Genomic DNA, 27,043 nt, shown 5'->3' with positions numbered 1-27,043 from the left:
ATGAAGCTCGCAATTATACTTGTATTCTGCATTCATATTAGCACAGCATTACATAGGTAAGAATATTTCAGAACTCTCACCACATATGCATGTTGTATATATCGAGTGGCTATCTAAGTGGCATAGTTAACCAAAATGTTCTATGAGCTTACAGAAAGTTGTGGTGAACTAAGGACACCATATATAGAAAATAACTTTGCGTGATGGATAAATTGTTAGAAATTTAATTATTGAGGACACACAGGTTGTGAAAGAAATAGAGCTTGTTTTTATATAAAATATTGGCAGGTCAAAATGATGCTGAAGGGTAGGGCTCCAAGGATCATGGATAATTATATGGCGTTCAACAAGTGTTAAACTGAGTCTCAAAATGTCAATGGGTATTATAAAACTGCACTGGTGATAAAAGCAGTTAGATGATATTTCTAATTATTTCTTTCAGAATCCCGCTGGTAAAAGTCCAAACAATCCGTCAGCAGCTACGGCAAAGAAATGAGCTGGAGGAATTTTGGCTACATCACCAATCCCATGTCTTTGCTCAGAAGTATTCTCAATGCTTCCCGGATTCTCTCTCATTGTCAGCTGGATCGACAGCAGAATATCTGTTTGACTACATGAATGTAAGTGTAACCGTAACAATAAGGATCCTGGATTGTAGCATCCATGTCTAACAAATTGGATCATTGGGTTAGAATGCACAAAATTAATATCGTGGGACACTGGGAATTTATCTTTTAATCAAAATGTATGTTAGACAAAAAATGGTATATCATTTATTGCATAAATTTAGAAAAGGAAATTCGGCGAAATCTAGCAATTAATTGTAAGTTTGGAAAACTTTACAACATTATGTATTTAAGCTAAGGATTCAGAATAATGCACATAGGCTTTATATTGTTTCTAGCCCTATGTACAAAGATAGAGTACAGAATTGTACAAAACGGGCCATTAAAGTGTTCAGCTGTGCCTTTAATAATACACAGATGTTAATTCCACCATCATCTACTATATAATTGTCTAAGGGTCACTTCCGTCTTTCTGTCCTTCTGTCTTTCTGTCTTTCTGTCTGTCACGGATATTCATTGGTCGCGGCCTCTGTCTATCATGGAATCCAAGTCGCTGACTGGTCTCGCCAGCTGCCTGTCATGGCTGCCAATCAGCTACGGGCACAGTCTGGCAGAAAAATGGCTGCTTCTTCCTCCCCGCAGTCAGTGCCCGCTCCGTACTCCCCTCCAGTCAGCGCTCACACAGGATTAATGGCAGCGCTGACCACGGTGTAACGCACTCGGTTAACGCTGCTATTAACCCTGTGTGACCAACTTTTTACTATTCATGCTGCCTATGCAGCATGAATAGTAAAAAGATCTAATGTTAAAAATAGTAAAAAAAATAAAAAATAGTTACATACTCACCTTCCGAAGCCCCCGGATCGAAGCGGCCGGTTACTGATGCTCCTCGCGACGCCCTGGTGACAGCTCCATGCATTGTGGTCTCGCGAGATGATGACGTGCGGTCTCGCGAGACCACTACGTCATCATCTCGTGAGACCGCAATGCACTTTTCAGACCAGAGCGCGCGATGACCATCGGTAACCGGCCGCTTCGATCCGCTCCGGCAGGTATGTAACTATTTTTTATTTTAATTCTTTATTTTAACAGGGATATGGTGCATACTACGTGACTGGCCAATATACTACGTTACTGGCCAATATCCTACGTGACTGGGCAGTATACTACGTGGCTCTGTACTGTATACTACGTGACTGGGCAATATACTATGTGGTTGGGCAATATACTATGTGGCTGTGCAATATACTATGTGGCTGGACAATATACTACGTGACTGGGCAATATACTATGTGGCTGGGCAATATACTATGTGACTGGGCAATATACTACGTGGCTGGGCAATATACTATGTGACTGGGCAATATACTATGTGGCTGGGCAATATACCATGTGGCTGGGCAATATACTACGTCACTGGGCAATATACTACGTCACTGGGCAATATACTACGTGTCTGTGCTGTATACTACGTGGCTCTGTGCTGTATACTATGTGACTGGGCAATATACTATGTGGCTGGGCAATATACTATGTGGCTGGGCAATATACTATGTGGCTGGGCAATATACTATGTGGCTGGCCAATATACTATGTGGCTGGCCAACATACTACGTGGCTGGGCAATATACTACGTGTCTGTGCTGTATACTACGTGGCTCTGTGCTGTATACTACGTGGCTCTGTGCTGTATACTACGTGACTGGGCAATATACTATGTGGCTGGGCAATATACTATGTTGCTGGGCAATATACTATGTGGCTGGGTAATATACTATGTGGCTGGGTAATATACTACGTGGCTGGGCAATATACTACGTGGCTGGGCAATATACTACGTGACTGGGCAATATACTACGTGACTGGGCAATATACTACGTGACTGGGCAGTATACTACGTAACTGGGCAATATACTACGCCGCTGGGCAATATACTACGTGTCTGTGCTGTATACTACGTGAGTGGGCAATATACTGCGTGGTTGGGCAATATACTGCGTGGCTGGGCAATGTACTACATAGCTGGGCAATATACTACGTGGCTGGGTAATACACTACGTGACTGGGCAATATACTACATGGTTGGGCAATATACCACGTGACTGGGCAATATACTACGTGATTGGGCAATATACTACGTGGCTGGGCAATATACTACGTGGCTGGGCAATATACTACGTGGCTCAGCAATATACTATGTGACTGGGCAATATACTACGTGGGCTGTGCAATATACGTGGACATGCATATTCTAGAATACCCGATGCGTTAGAATCGGGCCACCATTAGGTGTAAAGATAAACATTTGTAAAAGTAAAAATCAGTACCAGTTACTACATATGATGATATGATATGTCTTTTGTCTCACTTTGATTTTAGATGATTGTGCAGAAGAAAACTGTGATAGAAATATGAGATTTAGAATAGACATTAGCACCTTTTATTACCGATTTTAGTGAGGATGATAATGCCAATATTTAAAATTTCCTATATTTGTAATACCCATAAGTAGTCAGAAAAGCTGGATATACTTGTTAATGGAGGCATCAAAGGAATCATCTTTGAGCTGCCAATTACATTGTGTCATGTTCTGATATTGTTTTCCATCTGTCAAGAGAGGAGTGGGGGGGATCAGGATGTTACATGATTATTATGACATATTATGAATGAGAACATGCTCTTCTATAAGTAATAACTCCTATTATAAACAGGAATCGCTCAACATAAATATCTAATCTCAGCGGTGAATGAGGTACAGGGTGATGGAAACCAGACCCTATGTTCTGTTTCTGAGCACGCTGTACATTATTTGATACTTAACCTACTAAAAGACAATTACGGTATGTCTGTGCAGCATATTACCACTACTGTCTTCCTTGTCAGAGACATAGCACTCAATGAATTCTATGCCGTACGTACCCAGATCAGCTCTGCAGTAGGTGGTTTTCCCATGCGACCAGGGTTCCTATTGATGCCCCAGTTACAGGGGAAAATAAAGAAGCCATAAAGAAATAAAAATATGTTCCTGAGATCTTTTACAATCTCTTGGGGGGAAAATTACAAAAAGTAAGGTAATACATAGATATATATTGGAAGCCTGCAGAAATGTTTTTAAAAAGTAATAAAATAAAAAAGCACAGAACAAAAAAATAATCTTTTTTTTCCATTAAGATATAATTTTAGTACACACATTAAACATAAAAAAATAAAAAAAACTGCACATATTAAGTGTCCATACAACAGTAAAACCCTTGGGATTTCATTAATTTATTGATTCATTTATTCAAAAGATAATTAGGTGTGAAACGTAATCAGTAAAATAATGAAAAAGCATAGCGCTTTTCTATATTTGCATTGCAAAAAAAATTAAATTAAACAACAGTTAAAAAAATTGACAATTTATGCTGCACATAACAAAACTTCACATAACTACATCAGTTAAAAATGTAACAAAATTATGGCAGCTGCAAAAAGGAGAAAACAATTGTGGCCAGTCCATAGGGCCCAATCAAGCCTTGTTACTAAGGGGTTAATAATTAGGATACTAGCTTGGAAAACAATATGGTTCATGACCGTGTATGGCCAATATGACTAGCTCTTACCTGTGACCTCCACCACCCACTAACCCGTGCAGAACAAAACACGCTCCCTTAAAATAAAGACGATACACGTAATTATTTTTGGATAATTTTGACCACAGCGGCCAGTTTATTAACAAACAATAACAAACATTTTCATTAAACATTAATTAAATGTATGCAAAAAATCGAGGGGAGGGTTCTTGGAGCACCCGGAAAAAATCTGGCTTAAGTATTTTGGCAAAAAACAAAAAAAGAACTTAAACACCACTATTTACCCTCAGCAATACACCAGCTCGAGGGCTCCAAAAATCCCATTCCGGGAAAATTAACCGCCAACCAGCAACCAGGGTAAAAGCCCCATCCAGAGCCCGTAAACAAAATGCCAGATCAACCAACACCATTTTAACTGTCTGGAATTTTACTTACATGAGTGCCCCATCACTACCAATGCCCTCTCAATTCCTTCTTATATCGCAAGTGCCCACAAATCAATTCCAATCTCATTAAATGAACCCCATCTTCCCTCCAAAAATTACCAATGCCCGATTCCAATTCAAAATGCCTAACACCTCTCCCCCCGTTCCTGGATACAAAATTCAACACTGCCCTGTTCAACTTCACCCTGGCCCTATTAATCCCTTTCAATGATCGTGCTAACCTCCAATTCTTTCTGGGAACAATATCAGACCGTACAGTAAACACCCCTGGAAATGACATCCACAACCGAAGAAAATCAAAACAGATGTCCCTGATCAATTCCCTTACTGGTTTGGAGCCCAAATCATTCCCCCCCCCCCCCCCCAAGTGTACCACCAAAAGATCAGGTGCTCTGTCCAAAAGGGAGGCTCGCGAAAAATAAGAAATTGCCCTTCTCCAAACCATCCCTCGAAAACCACCGAACAACCACTTGCTCCCTACTAAAGCCTAATTGCCTACCGTTCGGCCTTATGTCAGCCCGAAGCGCCCCCCAATAGACAAACGAGTGTCCAAAAATCCAGGCCAAATAGGGGTCCCGACCTGAAATACATAACAACAGTAACCGTTAATCCCAACCCCTCAGCAAAAAACACTACCGCAATTAATGACACACATAAGACAAATAGCGGCTCGAACTCCAGCGGCCGATATGCTTGATCACATCTACCCCCAGGCCAAGACCATCAGCCTCTGAGGCAGCCTGAAAGATTGCGACCTGAACGCATCTCGTGAGAATCCCAACTTCACCAAACCCTTCTGAAGAATCGCAATGAACTCAAAACGAGACACGAAAGCCCCATCACTATGGCACAACAATGGGCCTGCCCGACTTGACCACAAATTCCAATAAACCTTTAAACACTGTTCCGGGCATATCAACGACCCCACAACTCTACTCAACACTACCCGCTTACCTTTACCTGCCTGATCCATTTTTGAACGCCGAAACCAAAAAACAATGCCACCAGTCCAAAATTCCACATCCTGGGCCAAGAGGCCACCCGCCCTCACTCTGCTACAGGACACCAATTCGCCTATTTGTAGAGCCCCGAAAAACGCCAAAGAAAAGGCCAACCGAAACAATGCTGCCTTAAAACTGGAGCAGCAAATCCTATTCAATACTTCGTCTAAACGTTCGAGCAAACTGAACGATATAGCCCGGTGCCCATTGACCCTCCAATTACCTCTTCGAAAACCTGTTAACGCTTGTGGCACCAAAAATGCTTTGTGACACCAACCAAGCCCTCCAAGTTAAATCCGAAAGCAAGACCGGCCACAAATTTGTTCACTCTAGAAATAGACCATCCAAGATCTGCCGCCCTGCCAACCAAACATAACACTGCTAGCATCGTATCATCCTCTGACTCCAACGTACCCCACTGTAGCACTGAACTCTGCCAAATTTTCCAAGATGCTTCATAGGATGCCCAGGTCTGGCTCGTAACTGATGCTCGAATTAACCGTCCCGCTCCTCCGTAAGAATCTCCCACAAGTGCAAAGGGCATACTGCTCCTGAGGCCTCCGCACCTGGTGCCCGAAAACGCTCCCACTGTAAACGAGATAAGGCACCTGCTATAGAATTTTGCACGCCAGGCACATGCACGGTGGAAGTCCAAGCGTTTAACTCCAGACACCGCAAAACAAATTCTCTTACCAACTTAATTACGGGGGGAGAAGACGCGGACAGAGTGTTGATCACTGACACCACACTCATATTGTCGCAATGAAACCTAACTCTGCGGTTCACAAACGTGTCACCCCAAATCAAAACTGCCACTACAATGGAAAACAATTCCAACAAAACAAGGTTTTTTGTGAAACCCTTCTCATGCCACTCCACTGCCCTCCACAATAGGCCAACACTGCCTGCTGCGTCCGTGTAAATCTCGCAATCAATGTTATTCACTATCTGCTGTTGTATGAAAGAGCGACCATTGTACTGCACCAAAAACCGCTGCCACACTAACAAATCTTTCTTATGTTCCTTTTTTAAGCGAATAAAATGGTGCGCAGATCACACCCCCGCCGTCGCTCCGGACAACCTACGGCAAAAAATGCGGCCCATAGGGATGATCCTACATGCACCTTTTTAAGCCTGACAATGCTGTCCACCTCCTGCTTTAGGGACAACAGTTTATCCTCTGGCAACCAACACTCCATTCTCTCTGAATCAATCAATATTCCCAGAAAACTTAAAACAGTGCAAGGGCCTTCAGTCTTGTCCTTAGCCAACGGCACACCCAAATGCTCGGCAACTCATTCCATTGCAGCCAAAGTATTCCTACACAAACTAGAATCTGGTGGATCTATAAACAAAAAATCGTCCAAGCAATGAATAACAAATGGGACGCCAGCCACATCCCTAACCACCCATTCCAAAAAGGTACTGAACGTCTCAAACAATGAACATGAAATTGCACAAAACATTGGCAAACACCTATCCAAATAATAACTACCATTCCAAAAACATCCCAACAAGGGAATACTATCCGGGTGCCCCGGGAGTAATCTAAAAGGTGACTCAATATCTGTCTTTGTCAATAAAGCTCCCGTGCCATAACTGTGAACCCAATGCACCGCCGTGTCAAATGACGTATAGACAACAGAACACAACTCCTGAGAAATGCCATCATTAACCGACAACCTCTTCGGGTACGACAAATGCTGTATTAAACAAAATTTATTGGTTTCCTTCTTAGGAACCACCTCCAACGGGGAGACGATCATCCCTTCAACTGGTAAACACAAAAATGGAATCGCCATTCTCCCAAGGTCCACCTCCTTTTTTAATTTGTCATTGACTACCTCTGCATGTAAATCAGCCAACCTTAAATTCTTAACTGAAAAAGGCACCGTGAGGCTAGGGGAAGGAATAATAAAACCTTCAGCAAAACCATTGCTTATGACCCCAGCCTTCTCCTAATTAGGGTACCTAGTTAGAAAGGGGGCCATCCTTTGAAGACTCACCGGCATCTCCCCCTTGACCGGCACCCACTGCTGGCTTCTCCCTTGCTTTTTTAAAACATTTGGAGGCCCCATGTAAACTTCCATTGCAGTGGGAGCACACGTGTTTGAATTTGCAAGTATTGCCGTGTTTGCACTGGCCCTTATTGAATTGCCACCATGTTCCCGATTTATCTTTTGCCCCCTGTGACCCCTGCCCACTGCTACTGTGGCACGTTTGCTGGGTTCCGCTACTTCCACTCCCATGAAAGGACTGCCCATATCTGACTGGTGCCATCACTTTCAACCAAAGCCCGATGTCTTTCTGGCCTCACCTTATCTCGGGCCTAACCGCCTCCCTCTGCCTAAATTGTTCATCATAGCACAGCCAAGCTTGCCCTCCATAAGTACGGTGTGCTTCACCAATAGCATAGAGATAACAGAATAGACCAGAACAATTCTCGGGAGACTTCTCCCCATTACGCTTGCTAAGATCGCAAACGCCTGCAACCAATTTACAAACGTTTGCGGAATCAGTCTCCACCTCCTTTTTTCCTCCTCCTCTTTCTTTCTATCATTTTTTTTCCCCTTATCCAAATTAAACTTCTCCAAGGGCAGGAGAGAAAAAATCTCCACATATTCGTCCTGCCAAATCTTTTCTTTCACCTCCTTCTTCAAATGCGCCCCTAATGGCCTCTCAAAACAAACATACACCTCACCCTTCACTCTATCATCAACTTAACGGAATCCTCTTTATCCTTCTCAGTTTGCACCAACACGGATATGCCCGAAGACAACGGCGACTGCCCTCTCTCCACCGTTCTAAGCGGCTCGCTCACCAACTGTGACCCGATCCCCAAACTTGGGCGCCATGCCCCAGCCGGTGACGCCACCTCCCCAGAAGCTGTCCCACCTTCCAATCTACTCAAAATTTGCGACATGCTAACCAAAACATCACGCAGTCCTGACACAGCTGACCCACTAGAAACCCCCAACTCCCTTGCCCTCACACCTAACACCTGAGTCCCTCCAACTACAGCAGACATAGCTCTTATTTGCAACAGACTAGACATAGATGCACACTCACCGAGTGTCCCCGCCAGCCGTACATCCCGAATCCTGAAGGTCCCTGTCACCATCTCGATCGCTGTCAAAATCAGAATTTTCAGCACCACTGCGATGCTCCAGGCCCGGGCCCCTGGCCTCCTCATCACCAGGGGGGACCAGAGAAACTGCAGCGCTTCGCACCGCCAACGTCAGCCTGGATATAGACTGTGCCTGGTCCCCGGATTGGCTAGCCCTGTCCGATGCACGTCCTCTTGATCTGCCAGGCAGCGTGACTCCACTGCCCACCGCACCTCCTATCCGCTGCTGGATGTCTGGGCCCTTCTACCGAACTGTCCCCTGCTGCAGCCTGCCCGCTGTGGTCCTCTGGCGTGCGCTCCTTCTAGCAGGCCCCCCACTCGGAGTTCCGCCTGGGGGACCAGCCATTCTGTCGCCATCCGGGGCTGTGTCCTCCGATCCCGACCTCCATCTGCCCACCGGCAGTGTCGGAAGGCCATCCCGTGCGTCCAATCTTCTCCCAGCAGCACTCCGGGCCTGAGATGCCACCTGTAGTGCTGCTGGAGGCCACACTTCCAGTGCGGCCCTCTCCACCAATGCATGCTGCTGTCCAACGCCTGCAGGCCGACTGGGAGGATTCCTGCTGGAGGGGGCATGAAGGGGTACACCACACCGCTACATCCAGCCTCCGCAGGGTCCCTGGAGGGGCTCCTGAGCCTGCGCCTGCCGCGCGTTCTCATCTCCAGCGAAAGTCTCAGCGGAGGCCTCGACCGCCTGCTGCTCCTGCTGACATGGTCCCGTACTCCTGCGTCTCCCAGCAGCGATGTAAGCTGCTCCTCAAGCCACCCTCCTCTCCTGCACCAGGCGACATCCCGCAGGCGCTCCACCAGGAATTCCACTGATTCCATAGGCAATGCTTTGGGCTGGGGGGGTATCTTCACTCTGTAGGGGCTTTCTCGCTTCTCGTCACGTTGGCTTCCTGTCTCCAACTGACAATTTTCCTGCACTTTCCCCTATTACACACGCCCCCCCTCCCCTACAGTCCCTCACCCAAGCTTTCCCCTTTACCCAATCACATCACTCTACCACTAAATTTAAAAGTTGCCTTATGGCCAAGCACAGTCATGGGGAGCCTACATTGAGCTGTGCTTATTCCTGCCCCCACCTTTAGATCAAGAAAATCCTTGCTATCAGTTTTGGCACGGATTTTCTCTCAAAGTTAACCTGTGTATTAAAGCAGGATTTCACACCCCAAAACTACTTATATGTGCATGTTGCTCTTTCAAAGACAAGGTCGGCAATATCTTTACATGGTCAGTCTGCTCCTCCCTTGCTGACAAATTAGCATTTGAACTGATAATGCAAATAAGGCCAAAGAACGAAGTCTCTGTCACTCCAGCTCTATTCTCTACCCTGTGCCACATCTTCGTTTTTGATTCAGTCAAGCAGGAGATGGTGGTGCTTGACCGGTTGAGGGTGAAATCTTGGATTTCAGATTTGGATATTGCATACATGTCTAACAGGTTGTATGCCACCTTTGGGAATTTCACCTATTGGGAAGTTGAGGATCAAATGACCCTATGGTTCCACCAGGTGAAGCCGTCATCTAGGTGGAGCATGAAGGCAGAGCGACTTTCTAATTTGGTACAAGGCGGTCATATGTCCCATTCATGGCTTAAATCCTGTATGCCGAAAAGACCCTGTAAAATATGATAGTATAGATTTTTCTTATCCATCTTCCTTTCAGTTCATTGTGAGAAAAATATCATAATTTATGCTGGTATGTTTGTACTCTGAGTTTGTCTCCATATTCTTTTAGGATTATTCTTGAAGTTTCAATTTTTTGTGTATTTTATGGCTTTTCACATTGTGATATTTTTCATATTCCTCTCTGAAGGGAGCTAGCTACAAATAAGCACTAGATCTGTAACCTACTGGTAATACAGCACTGGAATGTCACACTTGAGGTTGGCATGTCACATTCTATTTTAGTCACCTGAAACAGTTGCAAATGAGATTCAGATAATACGCTAGAAAAAAATCTGTTTGAAATGTTAAGAGATAATGCTTTATTTTTGGAAAACTTGGACTGCAGCAAGCTATGGAGGGCAGAGGTGTTCCTTGAAATGGTTGTACACAAACAGAAAAAATTGACCACTATTTTAAAAAAACAACGAACCAGTCCAAAGGTTATGTCGGTGTTGCAGCCCAGCCCCATTCACTTCAAGGAAACTGAAGCGCGATATCAAGCACAAATCATTGACACGTTTAGTGCCATTTCCTTGACAAAAGCAGAGGTTTAAAAGGTTAAACAAATGTTTCCTAGATACATCTTGCAGTATGAATTCAAGGGAAGATTCTGCTTGAAGCCATTTTATAGAGTATATTTCATGTTTTATTAACCATTTTGTAAATCACCTTCTATTTCTCAGCGAACAAATTAAAAATAGCGCTGAAGTTATGAGTAGAAAACAGACTACAGTAAATGCACAAGTTCGATATCTAAAAAGGCTCTTTATGACATTAGCAAGACCTACAGATTGGTTTTATGGTAAAGACTATGCAAATTGTCTCTTCTGAGAAAAAGAGGACTTAAACTCTATAGCGCCACCTGTTGGAAGTAGCGATCCTACAAGTCACAATCAACTCTTTAACGAGTCTTGCAATATGACTTAGGATAAAAGCCAAATCAGTATCTCAATTCGCAGACACGGTGTTTCGGGCTGTTGGCCCTGTGATTCTGACAATACCTTTATACCGAGGAGTTCTGACTCAAGAATGAAGCAAGACTGATGACTAGTTCTCCGTCACTGACTAGTGTTGTCCCAAAGAATGACTATTGTTACATCCCGACCAACCATGCATTTTATCCTTGCAGGCTCAGTACTTTGGACAGATTAGTCTTGGGACTCCTCCACAGAACTTCACTGTGGTGTTCGACACTGGATCTTCCAATTTCTGGATCCCATCCTCTTTCTGTGTCAGTGAAGCGTGCCGTAAGTTGTGTTAAACATACATTATAGTAGAATAAAGGACAAGCAGCTCCTCACAGCTGCTAACCCTACACATGCACAATGTACTTGTACTTACGCTGCATAGATCTGCACACCTCAAGAATTGAAGAAAAGGTCATTGTGTTACCCAAGGGATACATCCCATGCTTTCTGGCATTTTTTAAATAATTGGTGAAGTAAAAAATGATTTATTCATGATACTAGAAAATAATATTTGCAGTGTAGAACAAAGTATACATGATAAAACATAAGGGTATGGTATAAATAATCACCTCTACGCAGTAGAAGAACATTAGGGGCACCAGAACAAGCTAAAAGGTTAAAAATAAAGTTAAAAGGCTACAAGAAAGCTAATTATATATGCTTTCTTCCGTTCAATCTTCATGTCAAATTATCAACATATATTTTTATGTTTTTACCTATATTTGTTCTTACTATATATATTTTTACATATTTTATATAAACAAAAAAATATTTTATTTTAGATTGTATTCTTCCTTATTAACATTTTGTTTCTACAGGGTGGGCCATTTATATGGATACACCTAAATAAAATGGGAATGGTTGGTGATATCAACTTCCTGTTTGTGGCACATTAGTATACGGGAGGGGAAAAACTTTTCAAGATGGGTGGTGACCATGGTAGCCATTTTGAAGTTGGTCATTTTGGATCCAACTTTATTTTTTCCAATGGCAAGAGGGTCATGTGACACATCAAACTTATTGAGAATTTCACAAGAAAAACAACGGTGTGCTTGGTTTTAACGTAACTTTGTTCTTTCATGAGTTTTTTACAAGTTTATAACCACTTATGAAATGCGTTCAGAGTGCTGCCCATTGTGTGGGATTGTCAATGCAACCCTCTTCTCCCACTCTTGACACAATGATATCAAGACCGCAGAAGAAATGCTAGCACAGGCTTCCAGTATCCATTGTTTCAGATGCTGCACATCTCGTATCTTCAAAGCATAGACAATTGCCTTCAGATGACCCCAAAGATAAAAGTCTAAGGGGGTCAGATCGGTAGACCTTGGTGGCCCTTCAACTGGCCCACGACGACCAATCCACTTTCCAGGAAGTTGTTCATGTAGGAATGCTCAGACCTGACACCCATAATGTGGTGGTGCACCATCTTGGGTGTCATGTCCAAGCACCGCTAGAACGGCGCCAGCACGGGAGGTGAGTATAAGCTTTTTGTTATTTTATGGAACCAAACATTTAAATCAAGAAGGAGTTGTCCTGGCAGTGGACAACCCCTTTAAGATGCAGTAACTGCAATGGCCACAAAACAGTGTGCGGGAAACCTGTGTTCCACCCTGTATATTGTTTATATCTGACAGCTGCAAGAGCAAATAACCTGCTTATAGGTGAGGTTCACGGGAGTCGAACCTTCATTGACCTCATATTGATGACCTATCCATAGGATAGGTCATCAGTATGTGAGTCCCAGACAACTCCTTCTAATAGGCAATTAGAAAAAATAAGGATTGAGGATTATGGCATCCAAACTCCCAACCAAAATATTCAGCATGTAATATTAAAGAGGTTGTTTGGGATTAAAACATTGATCCTAAGTTTGGTGGTCCAACCTCTGTGTATGTTCCCACACTGCATATATTCTGTAGATTTTCCACTAGAGATTAATGATCAGACAATCCAGAGTGCACAAGATGTTAGCAAAACTTCTCCAATCTCCATACGTTGCATAAATAATCTGCAACGTAAACTAGGACCTGTAGAGCGGATTTTCTTTCTGCACAAAGCCAATGTATGCTGTGAATTGTCACTGAAGCGAGCATAATCTCTCTTTCATTATTTACTTATAGCCGCTAATATATTCATGTCTTATGTATGCACCTAAGACAGACGCAATATTTACCTACAGTGTGCTGTTATCATGACATGTCCATTTACAAGTAGAGCATATACATGTAGTTCTTGTTTTTACTTTTTATCATTTTACTTGTATAAGACAAAACCAAATCATGTGTCATCAATCATGTATCCTCAGGTGTGCACGAGAAGTTCCACTCTTTTCTATCCAATTCCTATCATCATGGTGGGAGAACCTTTTCAATACACTATGGCACTGGAGAACTTGTTGGTGTATCGGGTAAAGATACCCTCCGAGTAAGAGAAATTCTTCTCTTTTTCAATATATTTCCTAAGCACTGGGTCTATGCCACAATTTACATACGATTTTGTTCAATTGTATCATATCACATTTATTATAAAAATGCATGTGGCTAGACCATACTTACTGTAGATACCTAAGGTACAAGATCTAGTATCTACAGTAGGTCATGAAAACTTCTGCTTTCATTATAAAGCAGTATGTTTATTTAAAGTGAGCCAGTCAAGTTAAATCTGGTAGGTATCTGATGTACTGGCAGGATGTTATAGAGCAGGAGGAGCTTACCTTACATTTCCAGGAAATCTTGCAATTTGTCCCATTTAGTGATTGACAGTCTTCCCTGTATCATTGTGCCTGCAAAGATATAGAGTAGGACCATCCACTGGACTCATATAAAAACACCAGGGATTTCAATGAATACAATTATTATCATACTTTGCTTATATAGCGCTATGGGACTCACAACACGGGGAGAACATACAAACTCCTTGCAGATGTTGTTCTCGATGGGATTTGAACCCAGGACCCCAGCGCTGACCACTGAGCCACTGTGCTGCCTCAATAAAATACAAGTTGTATTGAATCTTTTCTAATAAATCTATATATCAATCTGCTCAGCTTCTCCTTCTCTATACAATGGTGTCCACAGATGTGACTGCATGTACAAAGTGAAAGTTTCCTTAACGGGAATCTGTCATCCCCTTGGACGTATTTAACCTATCAATATGAGCATATATGTTATAGACTGGTTAAAATAGTCATACCTGTGTGCCTCATATCTGCGGTCTTGTGGATAAATCTTCTTTCATTCATTTATGGTAATGAGGTCTTCCAACCTCTGTGGCGTGCGGAGTCTGGATGAAAACTTTGCCTCTGGTCTTCATTAGCGTATCATCCTCCTCCCATACCACGATTACACTTGACGTTTCCGCCCTTCTATGGGCATTGGCTCCTTTTTCCTCCTGTGCAGGCAAGTCACTGCTGACCTCCAGTGTGCACGATGAAAAGGCGCTCTCCCCACGTACAATGACTCACCGGCACCTTCGCAGAAGAAAGAAGAAGCCAATGCCCATAGAATGGCAGAAATGTCAAGTGCAATCGTGCTATTGCAGGGCACAGGTGTGAGATTCTGGGGTCACCACTTCACGTCACATGGCACTGTGACATTGATGGGAGGGGGCAGGTATGCTATCGAAGCCTGAGAGCCCCAGAGCCTGGAAGAACTCATTACCATAAAAAAAGAGGATTTTTCCACAACAAGACCGCAGATATGAGGCCTACATTTATGACTATTTTAACCATTCTGTTACCTGTATACCCATATTAATAGGTTACATATGTCCAAGGGAGTGACAGATTCGCTTTAAGTTACAGAAATGTCTTTGAGAATGTATTCTGTGGTTTTCTGGCATTGACTAACTGCCAAACTGCCATTTTGCTTGTAACAACAGTGTTCCTCACTGATACAGATTCTACTTAGCATAATCTATAACAAAATATCATAGTTTATACCATTCCTCATAGTTATGACTCCCAATGGCTTGGAACAGACCAGGAGCACTGTGGGAAAAGCTTACAAACCTTTTATTGAGCTTCCCAAACTGGCACCTAATGGACTTAATTGGTCAATCGAAGACATGGATTGATGGACAGGGAGTCCTCCCTACATCTCTCCCACCCTTCTCTCCCTCAAATCTAACAATTGGCTTTTGGACTGAACCGAAATCTCAGACAAATGGTTATTCCTTTCCTGCACACTCCCTGGTTGGCGTAAATGCTCCACCATAGTCTCAGAATTAATACCATGATGTAGTGAGAACTTATATATAATCATTTATTCTCTGTTCTCATGCAGATCAGTAACCTGACAATTTTTGGGCAGGATTTTGGCCAGTCAGTCATGGAACCAGGCAGGACTTTTGTACTGGCCCAGTTTGATGGAGTATTGGGTCTTGGATACCCTTCACTTGCTGTTGGTAATGCAGTTCCAGTATTTGACCAGATAATGAAGCAACATCTAGTGGAAAAACCAATATTTTCCTTCCATTTAAATAAGTAGGTATAAAACTATTACATTAAAAAACACAGTGATTAATGATTTCAATATTTTCACCCTACTATGAATTGTTTTACAGAGATGACAATTTTGAATATGGAGGGGAACTTATATTAGGGGGGATAGATCACTCTCTGTACAAAGGACCAATTCACTGGATTCCCCTTACTGATAAGGGATATTGGCAAATACGACTTGATAAGTAAGTAATTTTGTACATAATCTAGTTACAATGTTGAATGGATATGAAATAACTCTCAATAATTATCTTGTTCAGATACAAGATGTCTAGTAGTGATACATTAGTTTGTACGACTGTTTGATAAAATTCTTCCAGCCCTTGACCCTAAACAAGGAAATTGAACTGGGGAAGCCTCTGATGAGTGGTGGTAATGGTAAAATGTTTTCAATTTTTTAAATAAATCTTTTTAATTTTGGTTTATCACGACTTCATGTACATGAAACTTTCCAAGTTAAAAATTGCACGAGCACGCTACAAAATGTTTGATAAAACTTTATTTTAATCCCTTAATGATATACGTTTTTATCATAGGTCAATAAGAAATTTATGAAGTCAGTGGCTAGCAGTGTTTCATAGTTGGCACCTGCGTGTAACAGTGGCCAGATCTTACTCTGATCACTGCTGTTCAGTCTCTCAGAACGGCATTTAGATAAAGTTAATCCTGGTGCCCATGCACTGTCTTCAATCAACCGCTATTGCGGAGAACCTATGGGTTACCATGGCGGTTGTGGGCCCGCTGGAGGCCCCTGTGCCAGTGCTGTTAGTGCTACTTTAACACTAAGCCACAGGCTGAGCTCCAAAGGAGAACTAAAATTATTCTATATACTGCAAAATGTTGGTATTGCAGTATAAGGTATATGTGATCGAATGATCGCAGGTTAAAAATAAAGTAAAAATAAAAAAAGCTATAAAAAATTTAAATTTGAATCATCACCTTCTTCTTTCCCCCATAAAAAATAAATAGATAAGACAAACATATTTGAAATTTCCATGTCCAAAAAATTCCATTCAATCAAAATATAAAATTATTGAGATCATACATTGAACACTCAGAAGAAGAAAAAAAATTTAAAATTGCAGCTTTTTGGCCATCACACTGCCTCAAAAAATACACTAAAAAGCAATCAAAATGCAATACGTATCCCTAAAATGGTGTCAATAAAAATGTTAGTTCAGCACACTTAAAAAAAAAGGCCTCATCCATGTCCATGGATGCAAACAAAAAAAGTCATGGCTCTCAGAAAAATGGTGACCCTTCCTTCACAATGACCTCCATGGATGCAAAAAAAATGTTATGGATTGAAAATTGCAAGATTTCTGTTATGAAAATAGAATTAGTCTTACCGGTAATTCGGTTTCTAGAAACCTTCCACGACAGCAGTATCGGAGGTTGTCTCCCCACCCTAATGGGAGACAGGAAACACAAAGAAATTAAATACCCCTCACCTTCCTGCCACCACCAGAAACACTAGCATGAATAATTACCACCAAAGTGCAGCAATCATCCAATAAGAAAATCAGATAGGGAGGGAAATTAGTGCTGTCATGGAAGGTTCCTAGAAGCCAAATTACCAGTAAGACTAATTCTATTTTCTCTAGTCACCTTCTACGACAGCAGTAACAGAGTAAGGGTACCGTCACACAGTGGCACTTTTGTCGCTACGACGGTACGATCCGTGACGTTCCAGCGATATCCATACGATATCGCTGTGTCTGACACACAGCAGCGATCAGGGATCCTGCTGAGAATCGTACGTCGTAGCAGATCGTTTGGAACATTCTTTCGTCGCTGGATCTCTCGCTGTCATCGCTAGATCGGTGTGTGTGACACCGATCTAGCAATGCGTTCGCTTGTAACCAGGGTAAACATCGGGTTACTAAGCGCAGGGCCGCGCTTAGTAACCCGATGTTTACCCTGGTTACCAGCATAAATGTAAAAAAAAACAAACAGTACATACTTACATTCCGGTGTCAGCCAGGTCCCTTGCCGTCTGCTTCCCGCACTCACTGACTGCCGGCCATAAAGTGAAAGCAGAGCACAGTGGTGACGTCACCGCTGTGCTGTGCTTTCACTTTACGGCCGGCAGTCAGTGAGTGTGGGAAGCAGACGGCAAGGGACAGACACCGGAATGTAAGTATGTACTGTTTGTTTTTTTTTACGCTGGTAACCAGGGTAAACATCGGGTTACTAAGCGTGGTCCTGGGCTTAGTAACCCGATGTTTACCCTGGTTACCTGGGGACCTCGGCATCGTTGGTCGCTGGAGAGCTGTCTGTGTGACAGCTCTCCAGCGACCACACTATGACTTACCAACGATCATGGCCAGGTCGTATCGCTGGTCGTGATCGTTGGTAAATCGTATAGTGTGACGGTACCCTAATACCAACAACCAATTTCTTAGGGAGGGACCACAGCCTGCAGAACTCATCTGCCGAATGTTAAATCCCTATTAAAATCTAGTCTGTAGAGTCTGGTAAACATATGGACAGAAGACCAGGTGGCGGCTCTGCATACAGTATCTGATCAGTAGATGTGTCCCCTCTCTTTGCCCACGATGCTGATATTGCACATGTAGAATGAGCCTTCAGTGACGCAGGAGGAGATAAACTTTGTGACGAGTATGCGACACAGATAGCTTGTTTGATCCAATTGGCAATTGTATTCTTAGCCGCCTTCTTGCCCTTATTCCATCCTGAGGGCTGAATAAATAAGTTCTGGTCGATACTCCAACCTTCGGTGTGTTGGAGACAGTAGAGAACCACCCTACAAACATTGAGTGTGTGAAAGGCCTCTTCTTTTGTATTGGAAGGATTTAGGCAGAATGAGGGTAGCACAAATTCCTGACCTCTATGAAAATCCGAGACCACCTTAGGCATAAAGGAGGGATCTAAGCGGAGGATAATGCTATCTGCAGAAACTGCTAAATAGGGCTCTTGCATTGCTAGGGCCTGCAGCTCTCCTACACGTCTAGCAGAAGTAATTGCTAACAGAAAGACAGCTTTAAGGGTGAGGTTTTTCAAACTGATAGATGACAAAGGTTCAAATGGGTCTCTGCTTAAGCTATTAAAGGGAACCTGTCACCTGAATTTGGCGGGACCAGTTTTGGGTCATATGGGCGGAGTTTTCGGGTGTTTGATTCACCCTTTCCTTACCTGCTGGCTGCATGCTGGCCGAAATATTGGATTGAAGTTCATTCTCTGTCCTCCATAGTACACGCCTGTGCAAGGTAAGATTACTTTGCGCAGGTGTGTACTACGGAGGACAGAGAATGAACTTCAATCCAATATTGCAGCCAGCATGCAGCCAGCAGGTAAGGAAAGGGTGAATCAAACACCCGAAAACTCCGCCCATATGACCCAAAACCAGTCCCGCCAAATTCAGGTGACAGGTTCCCTTTAAGCACAAGATTTAAATCCCAAGGGGGAATACGGCTACGAAGTCTAGGCCGAATTCTAGGTGCTGAGGTCATAAAACGTTTTATCCAGCGATGACTAGCTAAGTTCTGGTCAAAGAAAGAACTAAGAGCTGACACCTGCACCTTCAAGGTACTAGGTGTATGACCCAGATCAAGCCCCTTTTGAAGAAAGTCCAAAATCTGAGCAATATTCGGATGGAAGTGATCAGGAATGTTCGGGAACACCAGTACGAGAATTTCTTCCAAACCTTGCCATAAATGGCATTAGTCACTGGTTTCCTGCTCTTCTAGAGAGTTTGTATCACTTCATCCCAAAGCCCCTTTGCTCTTAGGATTCTGGCTTCAGTAGTCAGGCCACAAGGTTCAATTTGTGAAGGTCTGGATGTTGGCTGTAACAGGGTACCCTGGTGAAGGAGATCATCTTTCTGGAATAGCGGTAGTGGACCTTCCTGGGCCATGTCCATCAGAGCGCTGTATCAGCTTCTTCCCGGCCACATGGGAGCGATTAGAATCGTGGTGACCTGTTCAGACCGAATCTTCTGTAATGCCTTTGCTAGAATCAGGATCAGTGGGAAGGCATAGGCCAGGTCAAACCTCCAGGGGTGAGAAAAGGCATCTATGCCCAATGACCCGTCTGCTAGATTCAGGGAGAAGAACGCCTTCACCTTTGTGTTCGGGCCATTGCCAAATAGATCCACATCCGGAATTCCCCATCTTGTCACTAGTGATAGAAAGACTGCTAGGTTGAGGCACCACTCCCCCGGATGCACATCCTTTTTGTTGAGGAAGTCCGCCTGAGCATTGACAGACCCCTTTAGATGGACTGCTGTAATGTAATGGACAGAAGACATCTCTCTGCCCAGGGAAAAATTCTTGTAGCGATCAATTTCAATTTGAGTTACTTCGTGCCCCCCTGGTGACGGAGGTATGCCACTGTGGTCATATTGTTGGAATAGACATGTACATAATGACATATTCCGCAGCGCTTTACAAATTATAGAGGGGACTTGTACAGACAATAGACATTACAGCATAACAGAAATCACAGTTCAAAATAGATACCAAGAGGAATGAGGGCCCTGCTCGCAAGCTTACAAACTATGAGGAAAAGGGGAGACACGAGAGGTGGATGGTAACAATTGCTTTAGTTATTCGGACCAGCCATAGTGTTAGGTTCAGGTGTTCATGTAAAGCTGCATGAACCAGTTAACTGCCTAAGTATGTAGCAGTATAGACACAGAGGGCTATTAACTGCATAAAGTGTATGAGAACATGATGCGAGGAACCCAATAATTTTTATTTCTTTTTGAATGGGCCACACAGGGATAGTTAGGTTAATGCGTTGAGGCAGTAGGCCAATCTGAACAAATGAGTTTTTAGGGCACGCTTAAAACTGTGGGGATTGGGGATTAATCGTATTAACCTAGGTAGTGCATTCCAAAGAATCGGCGCAGCACGTGTAAAGTCTTGGAGACGGGAGTGGAAGGTTCTGATTATTGAGGATGCTAACCTGAGGTCATTAGCGGAGCGGAGGGCACGGGTAGGGTGGTAGACTGAGACCAGAGAGGAGATGTAAGGTGGTGCTGAGCCATGGAGTGCTTTGTGGATGAGGGTAGTAGTTTTGTACTGGATTCTTGAGTGGATGGGTAACCAGTGTAATGACTGGCACAAGGTAGAGGCATCAGTGTAACGGTTGGTGAGGAATATGATCCTGGCTGCAGCATTCAGGACAGATTGGAGCGGGGAGAGTTTGGTAAGAGGGAGGCCGATTAGTAGAGAGTTACAATAGTCCAGACGAGAATGAATAAGTGAAACAGTAAGAGTTTTTGCAGAGTCGAAAGTAAGAAAAGGGCGAATTCTAGAAATGTTTTTGAGATGCAGATAAGAAGAGCAAGCCAGTGATCGGATGTGGGGGGTGAATGAAAGCTCAGAATCAAATATGACCCCAAGGCAGCGGGTATGTTGCTTTGGTGTAATGGTGGAACCGCACACGGGGTTGGCAATATCAGGCAAAGGTAGGTTAATAGAGGGAGAAAATACGAGGAGTTCAGTTTTTGACAGGTTAAGTTTCAGATAGAGGGAGAACATGATGTTAGAGACAGCGGTAAGACAATCACTGGTGTTTACTAAAAAGGTTGGCGTGATAACAGGAGAAGAAGTGTATAATTGGGTGTCGTCAGCATAGAGATGGTACTGGAAACCAAATCTACTGATTGTTTGTCCAATAGGGGCAGTTTACAAAGAGAAGAGGAGGGGGCCTAGAACTGATCCTTGAGGAACCCCAACAGTAAGGGGAAGGTGAGAGGAGGAGGAATCAGCAAAAGATACAGTGAAGGATCGGTCAGAGAGATAGGAGGAGAACCAGAAGAGAACGGTGTCCTTGAGGCCGATGGAGCGGAGCATAGTAAGGAGGAGCTGATGATCCACAGTGTCGAATGCTGTGGAGAGATCCAAGAGAATTAGCATGGAGTAGTGACCATTAGATTTAGCTGTTAGTAGGTCATTAGAGACTTTAGTGAGGGCAGTTTCAGTAGAGTGTAAAGAGCGGAAACCAGATTGAAGAGGGTCGAGAAGAGAGTTATCTGAGAGATAGCGGGTAAGACGGGAGTGGACCAGGTGCTCGAGGAGTTTAGAGATGAAGGGAAGATTAAAGACAGGTCTATAATTAGCGGCACAGTTTTGATCGAGGGATGGTTTTTTAAGTAATAGATGTATGATGGCATGCTTAAATGAGGATGGAAAAATACTGGAAGTGAGAGAAAGGTTGAATATTTTTGTGAGGTGAGAGGTGACAGCCGGGGAAAGGGACTGGAGGAGATGTGACGGAATGAGGTCACTGGTGCAAGTGGTTGGGCGAGAAGATGCAAGGAGCCTGATTACTTCTTCTGTAACTGGTTCAAAGTCAGAGAGTGAACTACATGCAGTGGGGGAGGGAGGACGGTGCATGGTATGAAGAGATTGGGAGATGATTTCCTGTCGAATGTGGTCAATTTTTTCTTTGAAGTAATTGGCCAGATCGTCAGCGTGGAGATCTGTAGTTGGGGCCTGCACTCTTGGGTTGAGTAGGGACTGGAAAGTGTCAAAGAGACGTTTAGGGTTATTGGACAGCGAGGTGATGAGGGTGTTGAAATAGGTTTGTTTGGAGAGGTGAAGGGCAGAGTTGTATGTTTTTAGCATGAACTTATAATGGATGAAGGAAAAAACTGAAATAAATTAACTTTTGCATGATATTCTAATTTTGTGAGAAGCAAAAAAAATATTGACCACCCAAAAATACATCTAGCACATGACTCTAATTTAAAAAATAAGCCATTTTATGATGATAGCTTCTATATAGCTATATCTTAATGATCTCTTCTCAACATGTCTCATTTTCATGCAGTATCAAAGTTCATGGGAAAGTAGCATTTTGTCCTGATGGATGTGAGGCTATAGTTGATTCTGGCACTTCCCTTATCACCGGACCAACTGTTGATGTTAAAAGGTTGCAGCAGCTCATTGGGGCTACACCTTTGTTATTTGGAGAGGTAAAAACATTACATGTTGAAATTGTATTGGGTGTTATGATGATACAGGCATTGAACTGTTGTTTTTCATCTGTACAAATGTGTCTTGATAGCTTTTGTGTCATAAGCAAAATACACTAGTAAATTATGTGTCCCATGAAAATACCTTATGGATTGTGGCCAAGACGCCTACCTGAAGATTGTCATGAAGACACAACCCAACCTTTTTTCCCTGTCTTTCATTGTTGCAGTTATTATTAAAATTAATTGTTATAGCGCCATTTATTCCATGGCGCTTTACATGTGAAAAAGGGTAAACATTATAAAAATAAGTACAATAATCTTAAACAATACAAATCAGCAACTGGTACAGGAGGAGAGAGGATCATGCTTGCATAGGCTCAATCTAGAAGGGATGGGTAAGGATGCACTAGGCGAGGGCAGAGCTGGTCGTGCAGTGGTTTGGTCGATCGGTGGCTGCTGCAGGTTGTAGGCTTGTTGGAAGAGGTATGTCTTCAGGTTCCTTTTGAAGGTTTCCAAGGTAGGTGGGAGTCTGCTATGTTGGGATAGAGAGTTCCACAGTAGGGGGGATGCAAGGGAGAAATATTGTATGTGATTGTGGGAAGAGGAGATAAGATGGGAATAGAGAAGGAGATCTTGTGACAATCAGAGGTTGCATGCAGGAGAGTACCCGGAGACTAGGTCACAGATATATGGAGGCTTTGTATGCCATGGTTAGGGTTTTGAACTAGAGTCTCTGGGTAATGAGGAGCCAGTGCAGGGATTGACAGAGACGAGAGGTGGGGAATAGTGGGGTGACAGGTGGATTTATCGGCCAGCAGAGTTTAGGATAGATTAGAGGGGTGCGAGAGTGTTAGAGATTAGAGAATAGAGCAGCAGATTGCAGTAGCCGAGGCGGGAGATGATGAGGGTATGGAATAGGGTTTTTGCAGATTCTTGATTAAGGAATGTACGGATCTGGAAAATATTTTTGAGTTGTAGTCTGCAGTAAATGGAAAGGTCTTTGAAGGAGAGATCAGAGTCCAGGGTTACACTGAGGCAGGGAGCATCAAGTTACATACACTTTCATTGGTCTGCTTTGTAACTTTTGTTGCAACCTCAGTGGTATTTGTAATTTCTTATATGGGCAGTCCCAGTGATAGTTCCCATCATCCAGGTATATGTGTACATTTATGACTATGACTTTTTAGGATATTTGGCTGATTCTATACATGGGACTGATATACATTTTTACGTTACGTAATACAATGTGACGGTGTTGACGTATTACCACAGCTCTGTATGGATTTTGGCTTGGTATAGTCTTTTGAGAGCCTCATATTTTGTTATGTATGTTTTTAGAATAATTTTATCAATAAACTTTATTGATTTTATTTTTTGGCGTTATAGTGGTCTATGAGTGCTTAGTACCCCTTTTGTAAGCGACAAAGATGGCGGCGGTCTGATTTACTGCGCTTGCACAAATTCCGTGCAGGCGCAGTGAATCATTGGGCTGATCCCGGTGGCAGATACATGACGTGTCTACAGGCAGAGGAAGCCGGTAACATTAAAGGGGTTTTCCCACGAATGGAAGTTCATTTGAAAAATTGTCTGTGTCTGACCGTGTACGGAACATACCACATCTCACAGTTGGGACATTATGTTCAGTGATGAGGCAGACTTTTTTAGGTGGGCCATTTATATGGATACACCTAAATAACATGGGAATGGTGACAGTTTTCTTGCGTAGGGTGTCTTGCATTGAAATCTGCTGCAATGACCCGAGTACTGCTTTCACCAGACATCAACACAATTTCTATCCGTTCCTCACGTGTTAACCTCTGCGACATGTCAATGGCTGTAAACAAAGAGAAACTTGTAAATAACTCATGAAAGAATAAAGTTACGTTAAAACCAAGCACACCATTGTTTTTCTTGTGGAATTCTCAATAAGTTTGATGTGTCACATGACTCTCTTCCCATAGGAAAAAATAAAGTTGGATCCAAAATGGCCAACTTCAAAATGGCTGCTATGGTCACCACCCATCTTGTAAAGTTTCCCCCTCCCATATATTAATGTGCTTCAAACAGGAAGTTGATATCACCAACCATTCCCATTTTATTTAGGTGTATATATATATATATATATATATATATATATATATACACAAATTTAATGTTCAGTAGCAGCATTGCTGTGGCTTACTAAGCTCTTGACACTAGTTAGTGGACAACATATTCCAACATCCTTCAGTGAGCAATAGTTTTTCTTACGAGTAACTGATATTTTGGAATACCCTTGGATAAGAAAAACTTATGGGGAAATGCTGTCCCAGTGATGTCTAATACTCATGTCTTTATTGTATGCCATAGTTCACAGTAGACTGCAGAGAAGCATCCAAACTTCCAACTGTGACGTTCACCATTAATAACAGAGACTACACCATAACTCCGGAGCAGTATGTGCTGAAGGTATGTGCACAGTCAATGATCCATGTTATAGGTAACAGACAGTATGTGCAGTAAAATGACCTTTATGGTTTCAGGAGCGCACAGAGAAATCATCACAGTGCCTGACCGGCTTTCAACCCATGGACTTGACTACAAAATCTGGACAACTATGGATCCTTGGAGATATTTTCATGTCAAAATTTTACAGCGTATTTGACCGTGAAAATGACAGGGTTGGACTGGCAAAGTCCTCCAAAAAGAAGCATAGATTACCTATTACCAAAGATACAATATCTTCTATTTTGTAAGATTCCACCATAAATCATTAGATACAGTATGATCTCTGCAGGGAAATTACTATATTCCTTTGATCATGTGATCTTCAATGAGCTATAAAGACAAGGACATGTTGCAATAAATCTGTATATTTGTTAATTCCAGTCATGGAGCTGCAATGCTTATTTGCATTCACTGGAGGAGAATTACTTGCTCAATGGGAATATGAGGCAGTTTCCCATCGCCCAATCCCAACTATTGACTTTAACACTTTCATTGTCTAAAAGTTCGTTGATAAATGAAAACATTTAAACAGATGTTCCACTTGCACTAGTTTTTATAAATCCCCCTACTGAGTCATCCTAAAACTTTCTATATACAAAATTTTTCTCACAAAATTAGAATATCATCAAAAAGTCAATTTAATTCAGTTCTGCAATACAAAAAGTGAAACTCATATATTATATAGAGTCATTACAGAGTGACCTATTTCAAGTGTTTATTTCTGTTATTGTTGATGATTATGGCTTACAGCCAATGAAAACCCCAAAGTCATCTCAGTAAATTAGAAAAAAATAGCAAAAAAAACCTGCAAAGGCTTCCTAAGCATTTAAAAAGGTCCCTTAATCTGTTTCAGTAGGCTCCACAATCATGGGTAAGACTGCTGACCTGACAGATGTCCAGAGAGCAGTCAATGACACAGTCTACAAGGAAAGTAAATTTTGCATTTCATTTGGAAATCAAGGTCCCAGAGTCTGGAGGAAGAGTGGAGAGGCACATAATCCAAGCTGCTTGAGGTCTAGTGTGAAGTTTCCACAATCAGTGATGGTTTGTGGAGCCATGTCATCTGTTGGTGTAGGTCCACTGTGTTTTATCAAGACCAAAGTCAGCGCAGCCGTCTATTAGGACATTTTAGAGCACTTCAAGCTTACCACTGCCGACAAGCTTTTTTGCAGATGGAAATTTCATTCTCCAGCAGGACTTGGCACCTGTCCACGCTGCCAAAAATACCAATACCTGGCTTGAAAACAAAAGTATCACGCTGCTTGATTGGCCAGCAATCTCGCCTGACCTTAACTCCATGGAGAATCTATGGGGTATTGTTAAGAGGAAGATGAAAGACACCAGACCCAACAATGCAGACGAGCTGAAGGCTGCTATCAAAGCAACCTGGGCCTCCATAACACCTCAACATTGTCACATGCTGAACGCCCCCATTCCACGCCGCATTGATGCAGTAATTGATGCAAAAGGAGCCCTGACCAAGTATTGAGTACATTTATTGAACATACATTTCAGTAGGCCAAAATTTTGGATTTCAAAATCATTTTTCAAGCTGCTGTTATAAAGTATTCCAATTTACTGAGATAATGACTTTGGGGTTTTCATTGGCTGTAAGCCATAATCATCAACATTAACAGAAATAAACACTTGAAGCAGTAAACCTGTTTGTATTGACTCTATATAATATATGAGTTTCAATTTTTGTATTCAAGAACTGAATTAAATTTACTTTTGGATGATATTCCAATTTTGTGGGA

At 42.7% G+C, this 27,043-nt stretch overlaps 1 protein-coding gene across 1 annotated transcript; it reads left to right on the top strand.

The window, feature by feature from the left end:
* On the top strand, positions 1 to 25,534 carry LOC138674491 (cathepsin E-like). The gene is made up of 9 exons (XM_069762327.1): positions 1 to 56; positions 443 to 620; positions 11,508 to 11,625; positions 13,655 to 13,773; positions 15,633 to 15,832; positions 15,913 to 16,035; positions 22,652 to 22,796; positions 25,149 to 25,247; positions 25,322 to 25,534. Exons 1-9 carry the CDS (start codon positions 1 to 3, stop codon positions 25,532 to 25,534), a joined length of 1,251 nt encoding a protein of 416 aa, XP_069618428.1.
* The last annotated feature ends 1,509 nt before the right edge of the window (positions 25,535 to 27,043 follow it).

The sequence above is a fragment of the Ranitomeya imitator genome, chromosome 4 (assembly GCF_032444005.1).
Source record: "Ranitomeya imitator isolate aRanImi1 chromosome 4, aRanImi1.pri, whole genome shotgun sequence".
NCBI lineage: Eukaryota > Metazoa > Chordata > Amphibia > Anura > Dendrobatidae > Ranitomeya > Ranitomeya imitator.
The sequence above is the reverse complement of the archived record's forward strand: the minus strand, read 5'-3'. Positions and strand labels throughout refer to the sequence as shown.

What these genes read in the sequence shown, in the direction of transcription:
- LOC138674491 (XM_069762327.1), top strand. Translation starts at nt 1, where the DNA reads ATGAAGCTCGCAATTATACTTGTATTCTGCATTCATATTAGCACAGCA. An exon ending in ATTAGCACAGCATTACATAG is followed by an intron (nt 57 to 442) that starts GTAAGAATATTT and finishes TATTTCTTTCAG; the next exon opens with AATCCCGCTGGTAAAAGTCC. An exon ending in ATCTGTTTGACTACATGAAT is followed by an intron (nt 621 to 11,507) that starts GTAAGTGTAACC and finishes TTATCCTTGCAG; the next exon opens with GCTCAGTACTTTGGACAGAT.